Source organism: Myxocyprinus asiaticus, chromosome 4, assembly GCF_019703515.2.
Source record: "Myxocyprinus asiaticus isolate MX2 ecotype Aquarium Trade chromosome 4, UBuf_Myxa_2, whole genome shotgun sequence".
Classification (NCBI taxonomy): Eukaryota; Metazoa; Chordata; class Actinopteri; order Cypriniformes; family Catostomidae; genus Myxocyprinus; species Myxocyprinus asiaticus.
Genome location: NC_059347.1, coordinates 52,609,489 through 52,630,690, shown reverse-complemented (window position 1 = coordinate 52,630,690; position 21,202 = coordinate 52,609,489). Strand labels below are relative to the sequence as shown.

The following is a 21,202-nucleotide window of genomic DNA, read 5'->3' as shown; positions in this document are numbered from 1 at the left end:
TGGGTTATTTTTCTTTTGATGATTCTGTCATCCTGAAATATAGTATGTTGCATTAGTTTACCCCTGTCATGATCTGACTCAGCTTTCCCCTACATGACGAAATACGCAGACTCATCTCAAGATTAATAGGAGATGCCGCATGTCAATGTTGTATTCCGTCATATTTTGCGTTTAGAACATAATTAGCGTTCTTCATATTACTGTGTGACTACTCTCTGGCCTTGAGGTGTTAGTAGTTTTCTATTATGAAGTGAATGAGTCACCTGGGGGAGGGTAAGATTGGACCCGTCGCTGTCCGGTGGAGCCACTCACAGCCTGGGGTCTAAACTTGGATAGGGAGGGTCTTCAGTCAGCTGTTGTATGTCGCCGCTGACTTTCTAGACTTTGTTGACCGGTAGCTCCACGGTAAAACACATATAAACCAGTGGAAACAGCACTTACATCGTCAGAAAACTTGAGAACACGTACATGATCACGGTGATACACGTATAGTTTGGTGCGTAATTACGCGCCTGGAAAGTTGTTCAGGCCACTTTTGCTTTCCTTTGTTTTGAAATTATAACGGAATAAGTTTTGCGCTCTTTTAAATAATTTGAAAGTACTCGGACAAGAAAAGTTTTTGGACCACAAACTCATCTGAATCCAAGTTTCACCATGGCAGAGGGGGATTTCTACACAATGGGCAACCGACAGAGAATCCCACGGGATCCCTTCAGGGAACAGTCGCTCGCTTCGCGGTTTATGGACGATGAGTTTGGACTGCCACCCTTTCCCGACGAATTATCTATGGACTGGCCCGGCTGGGCGCGACCTCGACTGAGCGCCCGACTCGACGCGCCATGGACGGGCTCGTTGCGCACGGGCTTCCCGCGGACGAGCATGGGCGCGCCGCAGGGCTTCAGCTCCATGTACAGCGAGACCCCTCGCAGAGCCAGCGCGCCCCCGACCAACCCAGACGAGCCGTGGAAAGTGTGCGTGAACGTGCACAGCTTCAAGCCAGAGGAGCTTAATGTCAAAACTAAAGACGGCTTTGTAGAGGTGTCAGGTGAGGAAAGCAAATGTGTTCCAGAAAAAAACAGCTGGGTAACACTTAAAATTAAGTTTCATTATTTAAACGTTATAGAATTCTCAAATAACAGATACTACATGTGCATTCATTTTGTAATGTGGAAGTACTATGGTACAGTGATATCAGATGGTAACACCATGGCACTATGTATGCCATGGTACTGAATGATAACCATATTCATGTTCCATGGTATTTACATGGTACTCCAAGCTACTTCAAATAATACCAGGGTACTATCATGGGACATGTTCAAAAACATAGTAGTGCCATGGTATTCTTTGAAGTAAATTAAGTATTTTTACATTTTATGTTTTAGTAATCATTCCTCTACACATTAGTTAGTAAGGCCATACCAACACAATACCAGCCTATGTGCCAGGTTTATATACCAATATATATATATATATATATATATATATATATATATATATATATATATATATATATATATATATACAGTACTGTGCAAAAGTTTTAGGCACTTGAGGTGTTTCACAAAAACATTTGTCTTAAGATGGTTATTTATATCTGCTACTTTAGTGTGTCAATAGGAAAAATACATTTTAGACTCCCAAACATTACTTTTGCAAATAGAAAAGATTAGAATAGAAGAACAGGGAGCTCTGCAAGAGATGGCATTGCCCCCACAGAGCCCCCCACTGAACACTGAGTCAGTCTGGGATTACATGAAGTGACAGAAGCAGTTGAGACAGCCTAAATAGATAAAATAACTGTGGTGAATTCTCCAAGAAGCTTGGTACATCCTATCTGCCAAAAACCAAGAAAACTGTGTCCAGGTGTACCTAGGAGAATTGGGGCTGTTTTAAAGGCAAAGGTGGCCACACCAAATATTGATTTAGCTTTTTTATGTTTTATGGACTTTGTATGATGTTAACTGATACATTAAAACTATTTATGGCATTATTTTTGAAGACATCCTCACTATGCAACATTTTTCACAAGTGCCTAAAACTTTTGCACAGTACTGTATATATACTGTGTATATATATATGCCAAGTTTATATGCTTTATGAGCATAGAGCACACAAAACAGATTCAGTATCAGTTTTCTATCTCAAATAATGCACTCATACTGTATACCAGTCACTCCTTAACATATAACATAAATAGCATATTTATTCCATACAAGTGTATGCCAGTCTACTACAATTCAGAATCTCTGAGGATGGAAGGCCTTTGACATGACTTGCACAATAGCTCATATAATCAGTCACCTGCTAAGATGGATGAGATGGATTTAGGCATGGGCGACATGGGCACTAAAACATTTGGGGTGTTGAAGGGGGTTTCACCCAGGGCGCCATACAAGCTAGAAATGCTACTGCACTAAGAATCACTCACACCATCATAAACAACACTCAGAATTAGACTTCAAATGGAGAGTTCCATAGAATAGAACTTTCTGCATTACCTATATCTCCTTTGCAGAAGATTTTTTAATCTTTTCTTCAGTATCTAAAGGTCAATGATTTCAATGCAACCCTAAACATGAATCGCTTTATCATGTGTTTGTAAAGTGGAAGGGCAGAGAACACTTGCTGTCTGCCCCAGAAATATGTTATATTTGTTGACTCTGATAGCAGGACAGAGGTTAAGGGTTCAGAAGAGAGCAGAGGCCCCGTGCGGTGGGATTTTTATAAACACTCTTCTGGTATGCCAGCTGGGTCACTCAGTCACAGAGGGAGGGAGGGAGAGGGAGGGCAATAAGACTTTATTAACATCACACAACCTAATTCTAAAAGTGTTCACACAGGGATATCAAAGCGAGCCCTACATGTTCTTTACCATAGGCCTTGTCACAGAATTCTCAACTTCCTTTAAATTTTGTAACACCTGGAAAATCAGCACACCATTATAGAGACAGTTCACTAAAAATGAAAATTCTGTCATAATTTACTCACCTTCTTGTCTTTCCAAAACTATTTCTTCCATGGAACACATTCACACAATGAAAGTGAATGGTGACTAAGGCTAACATTAAGCCTAACATACTCTTTTGTGTTCCGTGGAAGAAAAAACAATAATACGGGTGTGAAACAACATGAGTGTGAGTAAATGAGTTCATTTGTGGGTGAACAATAGGTTAAACTTTGTCCCGAGGGAAAGCAATGTAAAAAAAGCATTTTAAGTGTTTGTTTACAGTAATAGGGAAAGGCTATTGCTCAGTATGTCAGTAGGTAAACAACTATATGTGGTAATAGATTTATTTTGTTCATAGAACCTGCTGGAAACAGCATGCGTCAGAGGCCTTTTTATGCCATTGAGTTGTTAGCTAGAATTATGTTGGTTGTTGAAACCACAGATTGTGAATATATTGATAGTAAGTAATTCATCGTGTGTGTGTGTGTGTGTGTGTGTGTGTATGTGTGTGTGTGCATGTGTGAGAGATTTCTTAGTGTGCTCTGGAGAGCTGTTTGTTGTAGATATGTAGGCCATGTCGAGACACAGTATGGCATGACTGGCATTCAGTGACCAACAGCTGCAGTGAATGAAGCCTAGAAGCTTCTATGCAGGCTTTCTTGATAGATACATACTTACATACATATATAAGTGATAGATAGATGTATCTGACATGATAGAATGATAGATAGATAGATAGATAGATAGATGATAGATAGATAGATGATAGATAGATAGATATGTAGATAGATAGATAGATAGATAGATAGATAGATAGATAGATAGATACCTGTTCAACCTACTGACATGCATTTAAAGCAAAATCATTTTCAAAAATCTCTGCAGCCCTTTTTAAAAAGCTGATAAAGATAGAATGTCATAAGTGTCACATGGCGATATCGATCAGCATCGATCTGTGTGTTAACAACTGTCATTATATTTTCACCAGGGAAACATGAGGAAAAGCAAGACGAGGGTGGAATTGTTACCAAAAACTTCACAAAGAAAATTCAGTAAGTATCACAAATTGTATCAAAACTTTACAGAACTTTCTGATTTGGAACCTTCCAGAATGATGAAGCAACTTCACAAGGAATGTCACAAGGAGTTATTACAAGCAGCTCAAAGCATTCCCTACACCCACAAACCCACCCACCCCCTCTGCTTGTTCTTCTGGCTCTTTAGTGAATCAAATCGTATGGTATCTGGCAGTAGAGAAGAATCAATGTTAGAGATGAAATAAAAAAGAGAAATACCTTGCTACAGTCAGACTTCATGTGGCTCTGATGTCTGCAGTTATTAAGAGATAAAGTGATTTGATTTTTATTGCCATGCAGCTTCTCTGACACACTGAGAGAGTTTAATTGAACAAATCCAAGACTATTTTAGTATTCTAGCAATATACCATTACATGTTTCCAATCCATAATCAATGCCTTCATTGACTGAAACTTCGTCATAACTAAATACAAGTCTAATGAGAAAATACTGTAGCTGTTATATCATGGTACGATGATGGTATTACATGGTATTATATATAAAAGCACGGCCCAGATTTTCTTGACACATGGACAGTCCTCGTCTGCACATCATCGGCACACATTCATATTCGCTCACAGTCAATAGAGTACACTATACTTTGAAAGGCAACACGGTCGACCAGACAAGTACACAGAAAAACAAAGTAAGCCCGGGCCTTAAACCCCCCTTACACCCAGCCATGATTAACAGCATACTATTATCATGGAACATGTGCAAAAACCATGGTACTACCATAGTACCATTTCTAAAAACCATGACAATACCATGGTTCATTGTAATCTAGTACTGCCTTTCACTCCTCAGCAACAGGGCAGCAAAGTCTGAGTCACTGCTTTCAGAAATACTGCACATGGAAGGGGAGTGCAGGGTCAGCCCTAGTTTTTACGCCCTATTTGACACCCTGGAATGCAGTAACGCATGGTAATGCAGGACTGTAGCACTGCAGTGCTAATTGAATAGCGTCAGGCCACTGAAGTCGGCTCTGGCTACATGCTTAGGTTTATATAAACTCAACAGAAGCTTGGCAACAAGTGTGGAACCTTTAGTCCAACCTTATTTGGCCATAATGACAGACAGAGCACAGGGACTCACTCCCTTTTCTCCCTCTCTGTTGGGTTCTATTTGACTGTCCTTCTCAAAGCACAATTTGTTTTGAAACAGCTTGGTTCCAAACCCAGCATGCTGTCTAGGTTGGTAGCTCACTATGTGTACTATTTATTTTTATGCCTATTAGAGTATTTAAGTATATACTGTATGTCATTAACCTAGTAACATAATAATGTCAAACTCTGATAGAATTAATTGTGAGTGTTGAGCCTCTCATGCACTTGATGTTCGGAACACTATTTGTGTGATGCATGGAGCTGCTGTCTATGTAGAGCATTCCAAATTAGGGCTTGGGTTGGGTTGCTGTCTTATGTAGGGTTTCCAACTGTCCCATATTCACCGGGACATCCCGGTGTCATATTGAAGGCATTGTATCCTGTATTGAAACGGCAAAATGCTCAAATGCGATGAAAATGCACTGGCTGGGTGATGAAACGCTTGAGGGAGGCCCTTGTCCCATATTGAAGTGCTCAACATGGTCAAGCGTCCCGTATTCGTTTGGCAAAAGTTGGCAACCATACTTAGAAGCTAGTTCCTTATGTAGGCATTTGACAGCAATGGAGATAAGTTATACATTTTTGTTGTTTAACTAAAGCAAAATTGAGGTGAATGCAAATCTAGTACCTCTACTACATTTTGCAGTTCCCTATCTGTCACTCACTCGACGTTGTGTCGATGTAGTGACACTAGGGGTCACTCTTGGGAGCCTGAGACACCTCTGGTCTTTGATAAAAGGCCAATGAAAATTGGCGAGTGGTATTTGCATGCCACTCCCCCGGACATACGGGTATATAAGAAGCTGGTATGCAACCACTCATTCAGATTTTCTCTTCGGAGCTGAACAGTCATGCTCACTGAGCTGAATTCCCACGACTGTTCATTCACCTCTGCTGGATCTGACAGCACGTTTCAGTGGCTTCTCCCCCCTCTGCACTGGTGCACTGCAGAGAATGCCCCTGGGCGCTTCGGCAGAAATAAAAGAGTATATTTCTCTAAAAGAGTATATTTCTCTAAAACAGCAGCACACACGGAACGTCTTTCTAAAGATGCTTTTCCGATTGTGTGTTATTCCTGGCTGCGCTCGTTATCTCTCGCCTTCTGATGGTCACGATCACTATCTTTCATGTCTGGGCACTGCTCACGCGGAGACAGCATTCGTGGATGGTCATGTTCTCATTACCCATGGGTATGAGGCCAGCGTGGCTAGCACTGGGGGCGATTTGGGGACCCCAATGGGACCGCCTCTGCCGGGTATCCCCCCGCGGACCTCCCATCCCCCAGCACGCTCGTCTGCACCGATCGGGCTTCCGGATGAGTCTGCCGGCTCGTCTCATGGCGAGTTCAACCTCTTATTCGGAGCCCGCGAAAGTGATGAGCTCTCGAGCGCAGCATCGGAGAGCGGGCTCGTCCAGTCAGAAGCCTCAGCTGGGCTCCTCCCTTCGGGGATGATTGCCCAGTCACAGGCTGACGCAGAGATGACGATCGGTTTGCGTCCGAGAGTCAGGCGTATCAGTACAAAGTCCTCCCTTTCAGCCTGTCCCTGTCTCCTCGCGTCTTTACAAAGGTCGCAGAGGCTGCCTTGCCCCGTTAAGGGAGGTGGGCATTTGCATTCTCAACTATCTCGACGACTGGCTAATCCTAGCTCATTCTTGAGACATGTTGCACGCACACAGGGACCTGGTGCTCTCACACCTCAGCCGACTAGGGCTTCGGGTCAACTGGGAAAAGAGCAAGCTCCTCCCGGTTCAGGGCATCTCTTTTCTCGGTTTGGAGTTGGACTCAGTCTCCTTGACGGCACGCCTTACGAACGAGTGCGCCCAGTCGGTGCTGGCCTGTTTGAAGGCGTTCAAACAGAAAACAGCGGTTCCACTGAAACTTTTTCAGAGGCTCCTGGGGCATATGGCATCCTCGGCGGTGGCCACCCCATTCCGGTTGATGCATATGAGGCCACTTCAGCACTGGCTCCAGACTCGATTCCCGAGATGGGCATGGCGCCACGGGACACGTCGCGTGGTCATCACGCCGGTCTGTCACCGTCTTTCAGCCCTTGGACCGACCTCTCATTTCTATGGGCAGGCGTTCCTGTAGAACTGGTCTCCAGGCACATCGTGGTCACGATAGACGCCTCCAAAATGGGCTGGGGCGCTGTTTGCAATGGGCACGCAGCCGCCGGCCTCTGGATGGGTCCGCGACTGCATTGGCACCTCAACTGCCTCGAGTTGTTGGCAATTCTGCTCACCCTGCGGAGGTTTCCGCCGTTGATCCAGGGCAAGCACGTGTTACTTCAGACAGACAGCACGACAACGGTAGCATATGTCAACCGCCAAGGTGGTCTGCGCTCTTGTTGTATGTCACAACTCGCCCGCCGTCTCCTCCTCTGGAGTCAGCAGCACTTTAAGTTGCTGCAAGCCACTCACATCCCGGGGAACCTCAACACTACAGCGGACACACTGTCATGACAGGTTACCCTCAGGGGAGAGTGGAGACTCCACCCTCAGGTGGTCCAGCTGACTTGGAGTCGATTCGACAGGCACAGGTGCACCTGTTCACCTCCCAAGAATCCTCCCCACTGCCCGCTCTGGTACGCCCTGACCGAGACCCCCTCGGCATAAATGCGCTGGCACACAGCTGGCCCCCTGGCATGCGCAAATATGCGTTTCCCCCAGTGAACCTACTTGCACAGACCCTGTGCAAGGTCAGGGAGGACGAGGAGCAGGTCGTCCTGGTAGCACCCTACTGGCCCATCCAGGCGTGGTTCTCGGACCTCACGCTCCTCACGACCGGCAAATTCCCCTGAGGAAGGATCTTCTTTCTCAGGAATGGGAAATCAGGGAACGGAGGTTACACAAGTAACCATGACGTTTTTAATAATGGTGAATAATAACATTTAGATATACAGTATATTATAGTAATATATTGCTGATGGGGCCCCACTAAACCTTTTTGTTTTTAACGAATGGAAAGAGTCTTGCATTGTTTATTCCTACTAATCATGTAAATACTATAAAATGTTACCATAATAACATAATGGACTATCAAAACAGACTTTCCCACCTTCAGTGAGGGCCCTTGTTACTTAGGTCCACAATTATTTGCAGTCCGATGCTCCTGTTGCTGATAGCAATAATTAATCATTTCCAAAAACTGTGTTAAAGTATTTAAGACTATTTAAGTAAGCATCTTCAAAACATTGCATTCACCTCTTGAATATCTAACGCAGTCCCTCACCTCTAATCTGTTGCTATAGAAGACCAGTAGGGAGTGACTTTATATGATATCACCATTCATTCATGTCAAAAACAAGTTCCACCCTTTCTCTGTAGAGTAGATATGAATTTATGGTAATCCAGCCTTAAAGGCATCCCATTCGTCTCATTAAAAAAAATGCAGACAGTTTGCCTGCTGGATGATTAGACTAGTGTGTAGATGGAAATTTGTGGTGATAAACTTTGCATCAGGAGGCGATTTGTAATAACTGGCAACAGACTCTATTTCTGAGCCCAGCACCTGGAGCAAGGTTCCCTCTCTCTCTATTCACCCTCTTGCCTTCTCTCTCTCTCTTTCTCATTCTCTGTCTCTCTTTCTCTTAATGCAAGTGATGGCAGGCAGAACATTTTAATGAAAACCATGGAATGCACTGAAAATTATTTACTAGTCACAAGCTGCCACAGAGAAAATGAAGTTTGTTGAAAATTAAACCAATTTGAGAATAAGCAGAGCATGTGTCTGCAGTTCCCATGATTGTTAATATTAACTTTAAACCTGAGATTAGATGAAACAGTAATCAGTCTGGGTCTGTTTAGTTTGGAATAGTAGCCTATACTGTGTGGTTCCTAAAGGAGTTAACTTGTGAGGAAACAAAAAAGCATAGACTATAATTTTGACTTGATCCTCAGTTGTAAAAACAAACTAAACATTTATGCACTTACAAAGAAAGTCTATGGGGCAAGGCATTCTGTGGGTTTAAAAGCAGATATGTAAAACTCGTATTTTTGATAAAGCACTTATATAAATTCCTCTTAAAAATTGTGTGATATTTGAGTTGTAAAAATGTCTACATTGTCCTTTTAGCAGTGAGACTACTTTTCTAGGTGGATGAACTTTTAGTTATTTTGTATGGGCTTTAAACCTGCGGTTGGATTTTCCTCTCCCAGTGGTGCCTGCAGCTGTATGGCTGTACGCACTGTGTGTACCATGAGCGTTCCAACTGACCTGAGAAACATTTACTCTCAGAATATTTCATCAATCATGAAATGTGTCCCGTATTTCTGTTGGCTGTTTAAAAGAACTAGCAAAGTCCAATTTGCGAATGAATAATTATTTTGAGTCGGTTCTTTTCAGTGAATTGGCCAAACGAGCTAGACTGAATCAATTCGTGATTCAGTACAATTATTTCAGAGCGCTGTCTCACTGAATCATTTGTAACGGTTTCTCACACAGTAAAACAGTATTGGGATATTTACGAACAAAGAACAAACAGCGCTGAATAAAGTGGAAATTTACATACAGTCAGCTGAAACAAAAGGTTGTCTTTTTGAGAGGTAACTTTGAGAAACTTCAGCTAGTGCTGTGTCATGTGAACAAGGGACTGTTCGTGCTGTTTTTCAATCGTTTTCCATGTAAACATTCACTAGATGGATGTTTTTTGACAACTGCATCACGTTTAACTGTGTTTTTAGCATCTTTCACGGGAGCGCTGCATTTTTAGATGCTGTGAAAATGAAAATAGTTGCTAACAGCACTTACATTGTAACCAATTATTTTAGAGTTATTAAAATATTTCTAATCTTGTAAACATCTTATATAATGTTGTCACTTCACATGTGGTTTGAGAGGTTTTTCTAACATTAGTTATATTTAGATCCCAAACTTTATATCTTACTCTCCCACCAATGATCACATGGTTGATGCCACTTTCTAAACTGAGAAAGGCCAGCCCATGTTACCATGGAAACCTCACACTATTGCCTAAACAGAATGAAGATTTATTGTATTAATATATTATTTAATAAGAATAACAAGTCCTAATGCCCAGTTGCATAAAACACCTTAAGTTTTTCCCTTAAGTATAACACACACTTGTGGAATTTAAATGTGTACATAAATTCTCAAATATATGAACTCTAATTGTATTTGTTAGTATATGGCCATATACCAGATTTAAATATCAGACAATGTAATAATGGCAACAGGCCTAATTATTGAATCCTCATTTGTGTTTTTAGGAGATTTCTGGTACTGCTTCTAAACACTATGCCACTCGACCTAAAATATGGAACAGAACTGACTTTTTTTTAAAGTATTTTTACATTTCAGTTGATATTTTTATTATATTTTATTTATACAGATTGTTAGTTTTTTTTTTAGTTTTTTTTATACTAAATTCAATTTCATAAGTCTTAAAATAATAAATCAAAAATAATATTTGGCAGCATGGGATACAATTAAATGGCAGTAGAGCAGTTAGAAGTAGTAACAAGTAGTTAAAAGTCTAAATTTAACTAATTGTATAACTAAACATCAAACTGTTAATAATATTAGTAATACACCATAATACCATAATACTGTAATACTGTGGTATTTTTTGTGACGGTTATCATACCGGGAAAATCTCATACTATTACACCCCTAGTGTATACAAAGTAAACATATAATTATTATTAAAATACACATTGGCCACAAATCATATGCCACCAATCTAGATTGAGTGGATGCCGTGTAACACTAAAAGGGCAACACTAATAAAATATCAAATGATTATTGTGGACCAGCAGTGTCTGAAAATTATTCTAAACAATTTTGAAGCTATTCAGGTAAATATAAGAGGACTATTTTAAAATCTGTGGTAAAATATCTTGTAAACACCTTTATTAAATACATTAAAATAATTCATCATGACGATTCTTATGATTTAAAATATATTTTATTGTCACAGTACATGTATTTATCATGATACAAACAACTGCAACACAATGAACTGTAAGCTGTTAAGAGAAAATATAACATAGTTTGATTTCTGTGCATACCCTCAGATGAAATCCTGCAGGCACCCATGTTCTTTCCATTTCAGTTCTATTTAATTTTGTTTATAGTGGTTTTTACAATACATATTGTTCCATAGTGTCTTTACAGAAAATGGAAAAAGTAGTATAATTTGAAAACTACCATGCAGAGTTGCCAGCTTTACGTGGCACAGACAAGATTGTCAAGATTTTTTTTTTATTACACTAGTCTTTCTGTCAAATTTTGCTTTGTCTTTTTGATGTAACTACAGGACATAATCCAAAAAGCTTTTTACTTTAAGGTCACATTCTCATAATTTTTAACTTCTTCTCATCTTCTCAGGATTCCAGCCGACGTGGACCCTCTCACTGTCTTTGCCTCTCTGTCTCCGGAGGGAGTTCTTATCATTGAAGCGCGACAGACCCCTCCATACTACCTCTACAACAACGAAACACCTGCAGAATTCATGGAAGAACCCGTGGCCAAACTTCAGGAACCCAGCATGGCTTAAACCCCATTCTTTGAATCACAGCACTGTCAGGGAGCAAACAGAGAGCATGCCCATGGTTATTTCTTCCAAGCATGTGCCAAAATGTCTAGTTTTACCAGTTTCTTAAACAAAATGGTAACACTTTACTATCAGGTTCCATTCGTTAACATTAGTTAATGTATTAGGTATCATGAACAAACAATTAACAATATATTTTTACAGCATATATTAATCTTTAATTAATAAATAGATAGTTAATAAAAACACAATTGTTTAATATTAGTTCATGTTAGTTCATAACGCATTAACTAATGCTGAGTTTCATAAATGCTTAATAAGTATCGTTCATTGTTAGTTCATGTTAACTAATATTGTTAACTAATGTTAACAAATGGAACCTTATTGTAAAGCATTACCAACAAAAGTATTATCATGTTTTTTTTCTTTTCTTTTTTCTTTTTTTTTTTTTTATCAAGTTCTATTAGTTTTATCATGTTCTTAAACAAAAAGTCATTAATTTGCTCCAAAGATAATGAAATGAGCTCCACAGTCCATGTCAAGTGTTACACCATGGTTTGTGGTTGGATCAAATTCCTGTAACCAGTCAGGTGATAAGTGAAAGGTATTAAAGGGATAGTTCACCCAAAAACGAAAATTCTCTCATCATTTACACACCTTCATGTCATCCCAGATGTGTATGACTTTCTTTCTTCAGCAGAACACAAACAACATTTTTTAGAAGAATATCTCATCTCTGTTGGTCCTTACAATGCAAGTGAATGGTGATCAGACCTTTGTAGCTCCAAAAATCACATAAAGGAAACATAGAAGTAATCCATACGACTCCAGTGGTTAAATCCATATCTTCAGAAGCGATATAATAGGTGTGGGGGAGAAACAGATCAAAATGTAAGTCCTTTTTATTTACTCTAAAAATCTCTGTGTGTTCTGCTGAAGAAAGAAAGTCATACACATATGGGATGGCATGAGGGTGAGCAAATGAGATGAGAATTGTAATTTTTGGGTGAACTATCCCTTTAAATGCAACCTGGTCTCATAGACACATGTTTATTATACCTACATCTTTGCAAAATGATTGTTACGGGGTTCGTTGTATGCACCAAAGCATTTTCCTGGTAAAATGAACTATAAATGAACTAAAGCTGAATGACATTTTAAGTTTTTCATGTCACATTTGCTTTTTATTACACTATTGGTTAGGTTTAGGGGAGGGAGGTAGGATTTGTTGATTTAAAACTCGATAGAGCATTAACCTTAAAAACCTCATCTGTTTGGGAGAAAATTTAACTCGCTTTTAGCGGCACACAGTGGATATTTCATCACGGAACTGCTGAGATGCATTTAAGGAGCCACGCAACAACATTTTGCAACAATGTCGCCAGTAACATTATATAAATGAGATCAGGCTTGTTAAACATGGTGAGACAGGGCCAAATTTCTGTAGTTTGAATTTTAAGGCCTAAAATAGGTCAGAAACATGCTCTACATAATTACGTAAATGTAGGCACGAATGCTTGGACAAGACCACATGCATGTTGAACGTATGTGCATTACTTTGCCGTTAACAAACCTCAGTACTCAAGGGGGTAGATTTAGCTTCAAATGTCTAGCTGTAAACATGCTGACAGTTTTACCCGCTAGTGGCAACACTGAGAATGCAACACAAATGTGTGCTGTGAATTGCTATCGGACACAGTTACGCAACAACACATGAAATCAAGCTTGCATGGATAGAAACGTTAGAGATTACATACTTGCGTAGGTTATGTTTCAGGCTTATGACCTTCTTCTGAGGTCCTTAAGTTAATATAAACTTGTTTTGCCCTGAGTACAAATGTAATGTACAAATGTAGTAGGCTCTATTATATGGAGGTCTTTACTGAAAACTGGGCCTGAATACCGGAGCTCTTTCTCAAGGGCTTTTGATTGTCTGTTTTGTTCTCTTTTATCTTTTTGTGTAGGTATGCTATGCACTTTTATAATAAATGACATTTACAAACACAAGCCTTATATTTTCTCTGCAAATATCTATGAAGTTAGTTAATTAAATGCATTACATATATAGAGAATGTAATTTGCTCTACTGTTGTACTGCTGTGTTTCTATTCACCCTTACAGCATATTCCTTTCTATTGCACATGGAATCTGTGACATAGAAATTTCAGAAGAATTGGAAAGTGCATCACGCAACCCTTTTGTGTACATTTACTAAATATTTTCTCTAATATGATTATGTTTTCAGCAACCAATAAGAGTGTAGTACTCTGAGCTCTGTCTGTTTAACTCTTACCATGTTTAAATATGTTCCACAGAATTCCACAGATTTTCCACCGATATCAGCAAAGAAAATTTGAGAAAAAAGTAATAAGTAAACAGATTCTGTCTGGGCCAGGTAATACAATAAATCATGCACAGGGCTCTCCCCTTCTCTCTTTTTCTCAATCCTCTGTCCTAGATCAAATATGGGTGTTCACTTGGCAGATTGGTTAAGAAGAGATCGGGCTGCTTATGGAAGTGACTCCACTGGAGTTGTCTCAGCACGGTGGCAGTAATTGGGTGACCGATTAGTGCAGAGATTATTCAGAGCAATTTGGCTCACTTTCAGTCTCCTCGATGTGGCTGTAGAGAGAATATATTGAAGAAAACAGTTTTCCACTGCTGATTAATTGACCTGTTTGCCCATTGAATTTTTCTCATCAAATCGATCAAAGCTCTGCATTTTTCATCTAAATTTTAAGTTTCAAGGTTAATGGATTGTGAATATAACCATGCTTAAGGGGCAGGGGAATTATATCCATTCAAGTTAGAACAGCACTAGACAATATTTACTACAATTCAAGGCACATAATGTGCAACCATATGCAGTGCATAAAATTTCCATTTAAAATTCTCTGCAGATATCAAGCATAATAACAGTAGGTGCCAATGTGACAGACCTCTGTCTGGAATAAATTAGAACATTTATCAGCTTTCACTGATTAATTCAGTATTGTAAAACAACATATGAGGAAGCTTCACAAAGTCTTGCTCAGATCTTTATTAGTGCTAAGAGAATGCGTAATACAGTAATAATAAAAAAAAAACTATGAGAATTAAAGGTGAAGTGTGTCATTTTTGCACCATGATCATCATCAAATGGAATTTTCAAATAGTTTCCCAACCACACCCCACATCTTTCATTGGTTGGTCAAACAGATTGTCCTGCCCCAAACTTACACCATGGTGTTTACACATTTCAGGGGAATTAACCTTCAAATGGCGTACTTATATTATAGACTTAGAGTCTCTGCATATTAAGTTGCGATAGGAGAAAGTATTTTAATGAAAAATCGAAAAGTGATACACTTCACCTTTAAGTGGCTAAGGAATGAGCATGGGATGTTGCTGTATTGTGGCTAAAATACTACTTGGTCACTTTAGTTTGCTCTACATCCATTTCCTTTTGGAGCACCAGCTGAGGGTCGAACACCTCTTGGGTTTGCTTGAAGGTTGATTGCTCATCTTCAGTCACAGCAGTGTCTGTATAACCTTCACCCTCCAGCTCCTGGGGCTGCCCGTTCTGGATGACCTCCTCCTGCTCTCCTTGGTCTGAGATGACAGTGTCTGGAGTCTCTGGAGCCTGGGGCTTGTCTGCAAACTCATGGACTTCTTCTCTGGCTTTTTCAATGTCCTCAACTGCCTCTTGAACGACTCCTTCTCTGACATCTCTGGATTCTCCAACCTCAACACTTTCAGACTCCAATGTACCTGGTGCTGGCTCTAAGATGGACTGAGCTGGTGGTTCTCCAGATGGGCCTACTTCAGGATGGGTAAAGTCAGATACAGTTTGCTGGTCTGCAGGATATCCCTCAGGTTCCTGAGCATCTTCAAGATGTTCTCCAGGTACAGCTGATGTCTCAAATGACTCTGGTTTTTCGGCTTCAACACTATCTTGGGGCTTCTCGCCATCCGGTTGTTTTCCACTAATGGTTTGTGCTTCCACCTGTAGCAGATGTGAAACAGTTTTCAAATGAAGTAAAAAGCTTCAAATGCCACATCAAGGCCCTAAAATGCCACGGCCACTATACACAAATTGATTAATTTTCTGGGTTGTAAGAAAAGGCCACACATCCCCTGAGGGAGAATAAGTGCTTGCATTTAATCTCTTTGTTGGTAATTTGAACAATTATGAGTCTAGTAATTGGAATTGCAGGGTGATTAATTTATAAACTGACTTCGACATCTGACGTTTTTTTACAGCGCACTGTAGAATTGTATACCTCTAATTATTTCTGAAATCTTTTTGGCTGTAACAAAAAGCAGTTTGCTTTGCAGCCTGTTATGAATGCACAACTCAGCAGTGTTGCAAACTGACACAAGCTGAAAAAGACATGCAATGGGTAAACAATCATGCTAGCATTTCTTCACCTCCCATGCAATAATATACCTAAAAATTACAGTGATTGGAATAATGGGTTTTGAGATATCCTATTTTCCTTTCTTAGTAGCTCTCATGTCTCTTTTACCATGCACAAGCAAATACCTGTCAACATTTTGTCATTGCACTGGCCAATATTGCAGTACTTGTGAGACAGTTACAGGACCTGTGATGGCTAACTCTTTTATAATGGAAGCCAATTAGGATGGGCAGTGTTTACCTATGGATTTTCTTACAAAAGTATCTGTTTCAATAATGATAATAATGGTGCCATTTCACTATGACTGACAGTAAGCACCACATAAATAGGCTATTATAATCTTTAGTGCCTGCAACTATACAACTGTATGCACTGTGCATACGTCATGATTCATGACGTGTGTCTCATCTTTTTGTCAGCTTTGTAAAATGATAACTAGTGATGCCCGATTCGTGGATGAATTATTCTTTTAATGCAGTTCTTTTCAGTGAATCTTGTCAAACAGATTAGCACAACAGTTGAAACGACTCACGATTCAGTCTGATAAGACCGATCTGACTCACTGAATCATTTGGAGCGATTTTTTACTCAGTAAAACATTATCGGGATACCTTAGAACACAGAACAAACAGTGCATTGGATGAAGCGAATATTTACCTACAATCACCTGAAACAAAAGGCTACTTTTCTGAGTGGTAACTTTGAGAAACTTCAACTAGTTCTGTATCATGTGAATAACCGAACTTGGTCTTGTGGCCATCCGTGCTGTTTTTCAATGACTTTGTCTTTGATAGGCAGTGTTTACCATTGGATTCACCCTCGTTTACCGTTTCCTACAAGTTTATCTGTATTAAATAATGATAATAATTGTTCTATTTCACTATGACTGACAGAAAGCACCATATGTCCCACCAGTCCTACTCGACCCGTCCCAAGCAGGATTTGAACCGGCGATCCCTGGCATGGGAGTCGGACGCTAGCAAGGAGGCTATAAAAGCCATGGCCTCTAGCCACGGTCACTAGTGCATCTCTTAAGGCCAGGAGAGTGAGGTTTACACACTGCACAGCTATTACGTTCCAGCTGGCTACTGTTACATATGCATAATTATAATGGTGAAAATCCCTCTAACATGTCCTTTAATAAACGATAAGTGCAATCAATGCCATCCTGTTCTATTTCCTTTACAGGGGGCCTTGGAAACATAAATGCCTATAGTGCCTAATTTTGAGCTTTGTTTTCAATAAGTTTAGTCTGTGATTAAAAATTTAACAGCTGCCAGGACCAATCAATACCTGGATGGGGATAATGACATCAGCAGGGAGAGGAATGTTGGTTAATGGTGCTTCCACAGTAAGAATGCCATCCACAGAAACAAGCGACTGGATATTTTCAGCATCAACACCAACTGGTAGCCTTGGACAATGGCAAATAAACATCTACAGTATAATCATGGTTTTACTGACTGGCAGCTGCTAAGGATGGGCGGATTGATCCTAAAGTATCTTTGTACTTCCGATACTGATGTTGAATCAAAAATATCTATCCTTTCACAAAAATATTGATTCTAAAGTTTTTTTAAACTAGGGAAATTATTATTTGGTTATCATGAACATACAGTATATCATAAGCTTCAAAGTTAAATAAAAAAAATGTGGGTATATTAGCAAATACTTGTGCAGGATGGGAACTATTTCTTCTTTCGCTCATCTTAACGTGCATAAATGCTGAAGAACACAAGCAGACAAGCGTTTGCGCCGTCACAACGCTCACTCAAAGAGGGAGCAGTGCCATGCTGAGGTAATTAGAGAAAAACAGAGATACTGCTTCTGGAGTAAATTCACACTAAATAAAAACATATCTAAAGATGACATTTATTATAATGTGTTTGTGTGATGTTTGTTACAAGTTTATTTCAATTAAAAGTTCTTAGAACTTTGATAATGTTCTGTAATTGTTGTTAATAAATAATAATATTAATAATAATAAACTAAAATTAACCATGGTTTCACTTAAGTAATGTTGCAGTAACCATGACTGTAATAACCATGTTTTTTGGCGGAAACCGGTTGGCAGTTAACTTTGTGGTAACTATGGCTTAACTAAATACCATAGTTAAACTATGGCTACTGTAGTAAAACCATGGTTAATTTTTGTAAGGTTAAACAAAGCAGAAGTCCAATAAAAATTTTTTTTAGGCTCATAAATGTAAAAAACAATAATGACTTGAATTATGACTAAAATTATATTTTAAATTACCCATTTTATCCCAAGAAATAAAAAAAATTAAAAAAAAATAAAAAAATCAATTTCATAGAGGTATCAGTATTGGTATCGGTATCGACAATATTGGACTTGATATTATTGGTATCGGATCGAAAAGAAAAAAGTGGTATCGCCCATCCCTAGCAGCTGCATGACAGTTTGTCACAATTTTATTCTGTAAAATGTAACAGACAACTCAAAAAAAAGACATTGAATTACATGCTTACACTTACCTGTATTTTCTTGTAAAGCATCTAGCAATGTAGCCATGCTCATCTGGTCTCTCCTCATGCTTTCCTATGGATCAAAGACATTGAAGGGATAGTTCACCTCAAAATGAACATTCTGTCATCAGTTGCTCACCCTAATGTTGTTCCAAGCTGGTATGCCTTTCATTCTTCCATGGAGCAAAAAAAGGAGATGTAAGGCAGAATGACACTCTCAGTCATCCATTCACTTTCATTGCATCTTTTTTTTTCTCTACAATGAAAGTGAATGGTTCATAAAGGCCCCTGCATAATTCTTACGAAATCGAAGAATGAACAGGTGTGCTGTCATTTAGAACAAACCCTGTCCAAAATGTGTGTTTTTGAGTTTGTTTCGATGGTTCGTAACAGCTCAACTTTCAGGAAATTTTCTTAAAGGCTGATAAACACTTTCCTACTGCCATTGGTCCATATCATCAGTAGGTGTGATGTGGAGCTCCACCTACTGTTGGCCAACAGCTAATTCTGTTCAGTCATTTAAAGGGATTGTTCACCCAAAAATGATTTACTCTGCAGAACACAAATTCAGATTTTTAAAAGAATATCTCATGGATTTAACCACTGTAGTCAGTAATCCACATGGTTTACTTTTATGCTCCCTTTATATGGATTTTGGAGCTACAAAATTTTGGCACCCATTTACTTATGGACATTCAGAGCTGAAACATTCATCTAAAAACCTTCTTTTGTGTTCAGCAGATGAAAGAAAGTCATACACATCTGGGATGGCATGAGGGTGAGTAAATGATGAGAGAATTTAGATTTTTGGGTGAACTATTCCCTTAAGATCAGTCAACATGAACACACCAACGTGCAGTTATTAGCGAGCTGGTGCAAATTGACCTACATCTGTATGAGCATTCTTGTAGAAACATTTTCTGAGACCATGTCATATAAAAGGAATCAAATCTTCTCTTAAGTGCCCATTCACTCTTTTGTTTTATATGCTGCTTCACTCATGTGCCTTCTGCAGCGAAAGCTCATAAGCTCCATGAATTCAGAATGTAAACAGAAAGTCAATTTACACGTTATCTACTGCATACCTATTACTTTAAATCAACAATGAGTAGTTAAACACTGATCTTGTGTGAATTGTACTCATAGAATGAGTTGTGAAATCATTGATAACACATATTAGTGTCATATTAGTTGATGTTTTACATGTAGTCTTAAGCGTCCTCTTATTTAAATACTACTCTAAACACCTCTAGCAGCGTAGCTGGGTGTGTGAATGTTCGCAAACAGTTTGTTGTTGCTCAGCTGTTTCGAACTTTTTTTGGCTTTAAACGAAGACGTACTTCTCGGGAAGTGTGCGTGGGCCTTAAGGCTGTGAGTCCTTAAAATTTTGCCTAAAATCACCCTTTGTGTCAGATGGAAGAAAGACAACTGGAACAACAAGAGGGCGAGTAAATGATGACAGACTTTTAATCTTGTGTAAACTATTCCTTTAACACCAAAATTATTTAGATCAATAACTTAAAGGAAAGCAATTGAAGTTTAAATGAATTTAGTTAAACTAATAAATCAACAGTGTATGATTGTAATATATATACACAGTGTATATATATATATATATATATATATATATATATATATATATATATATATATATACTTTAAAATATATAACGTCTTCTAATTAAAATTAAAAATGCATGCCCTCATTAATGCATTCTATTTATTAGCACCCAAAAAAGAAGGCACACAAAATAGAAAACATCTCACTCATACCTGAAATTTCCAAGAATCCATCCTGTATTTTTACCGTAATCTCGGAGGGAGCGAAGTGATTGACATCCAAGCTAATTTTCCACTTGCACGTCTCCCCAACCACTTCCGACATCCCTCCACTCATCTCTCTGTGCAGCTTTGAGATTTGCTGCACAGGTGTTCGCAAGTACCCAGGCCAAGCAGACGTCCCCAGCCTTCTGAAGATGCCTTCAATCCAGCTAAGGTCTCTGGAGTCCAATAAGGGAGGTAAGCCAAAGTGTTGGTTAAAGACTACTCTAGGCCATCTATAGCTCAGGGGATACCAGGAAACTTCATGACAATATTGAGGCCTAGATGAGGACTTGGTAGCATCTGCCATTGTGTGAAAACTGAAAATAAAAATCTAAGGATGAAAAAGAAGAACCTCGGAAGGGTTTTGGTTGGTAATGAAAGTTCCAGCCAATTATACAACTAGAAATGCACAAACTACAAAACACAGATGCTGTAGAAATCACTGCAAAAAGGTAGAATGTGGCTAGTAGACATCCAAGCCTTTGTTTATATAGTGTCTTGTGTTTTAGCACTTACTAAGCAGTAACCATGATGCCACAAGAAGAGAATGTAGGGATGAAGTGATGGCTTGGATGTTCAGTCTGCTGTTGATGGGGAGGGGGGATCTATGGGAGATGCTAATTAAGGATATTTATAGTGCTAAAAGGGAAGCAACAAATAGCTGCCTGTTGAGAGTGGACAGCTCTGGGTGAAGTTCTGCTCAGACTCTGACAGGCAAAGAGACCTTTGTTTCATTAAAGTGGTCTTTAATGGTGTTGTAGAAACTAGCACTGTGTTGAAGCATTTTACAGGGGTTGTGTAGGTGTCTAAGTGCTTGTTAACTTTATTTCCAGGGATCAGAATGG

At 39.3% G+C, this 21,202-nt stretch overlaps 2 protein-coding genes across 2 annotated transcripts; one reads left to right on the top strand and one right to left on the bottom strand.

Annotated features, from left to right (window-relative positions):
- The first annotated feature begins 393 nt into the window (after nt 1–393).
- On the top strand, nt 394–13,774 carry LOC127440111 (heat shock protein beta-8-like). The gene is made up of 3 exons (XM_051696509.1): nt 394–1,045; nt 3,939–4,002; nt 11,482–13,774. Exons 1-3 carry the CDS (start codon nt 655–657, stop codon nt 11,648–11,650), a joined length of 624 nt encoding a protein of 207 aa, XP_051552469.1. The 5' UTR covers nt 394–654; the 3' UTR covers nt 11,651–13,774.
- Nucleotides 13,775–14,711: 937 nt separating this feature from the next.
- Nucleotides 14,712–20,918, bottom strand: LOC127439830 (heat shock protein 67B1-like). Its single transcript, XM_051696057.1, has 4 exons — nt 20,307–20,918; nt 18,544–18,607; nt 17,341–17,461; nt 14,712–15,632 (listed from the first exon to the last, which is right to left on the bottom strand). Exons 1-4 carry the CDS (start codon nt 20,662–20,664, stop codon nt 15,054–15,056), a joined length of 1,122 nt encoding a protein of 373 aa, XP_051552017.1. The 5' UTR covers nt 20,665–20,918; the 3' UTR covers nt 14,712–15,053.
- Nucleotides 20,919–21,202: the final 284 nt, after the last annotated feature.

Bases quoted from the DNA above. Each gene is read 5' to 3' on its own strand.
- LOC127440111 (XM_051696509.1), top strand. From the start codon at position 655: ATGGCAGAGGGGGATTTCTACACAATGGGCAACCGACAGAGAATCCCA. The intron at 1,046-3,938 runs GTGAGGAAAGCA...TATTTTCACCAG, and splicing joins CGGCTTTGTAGAGGTGTCAG to GGAAACATGAGGAAAAGCAA. The intron at 4,003-11,481 runs GTAAGTATCACA...TCATCTTCTCAG, and splicing joins AACTTCACAAAGAAAATTCA to GATTCCAGCCGACGTGGACC.
- LOC127439830 (XM_051696057.1), bottom strand. From the start codon at position 20,664: ATGGCAGATGCTACCAAGTCCTCATCTAGGCCTCAATATTGTCATGAA. The intron at 17,462-18,543 runs GTAAGTGTAAGC...CCATTGTCCAAG, and splicing joins TGCTTTACAAGAAAATACAG to GCTACCAGTTGGTGTTGATG. The intron at 15,633-17,340 runs GTATTGATTGGT...CATCTGCTACAG, and splicing joins ATGTCATTATCCCCATCCAG to GTGGAAGCACAAACCATTAG.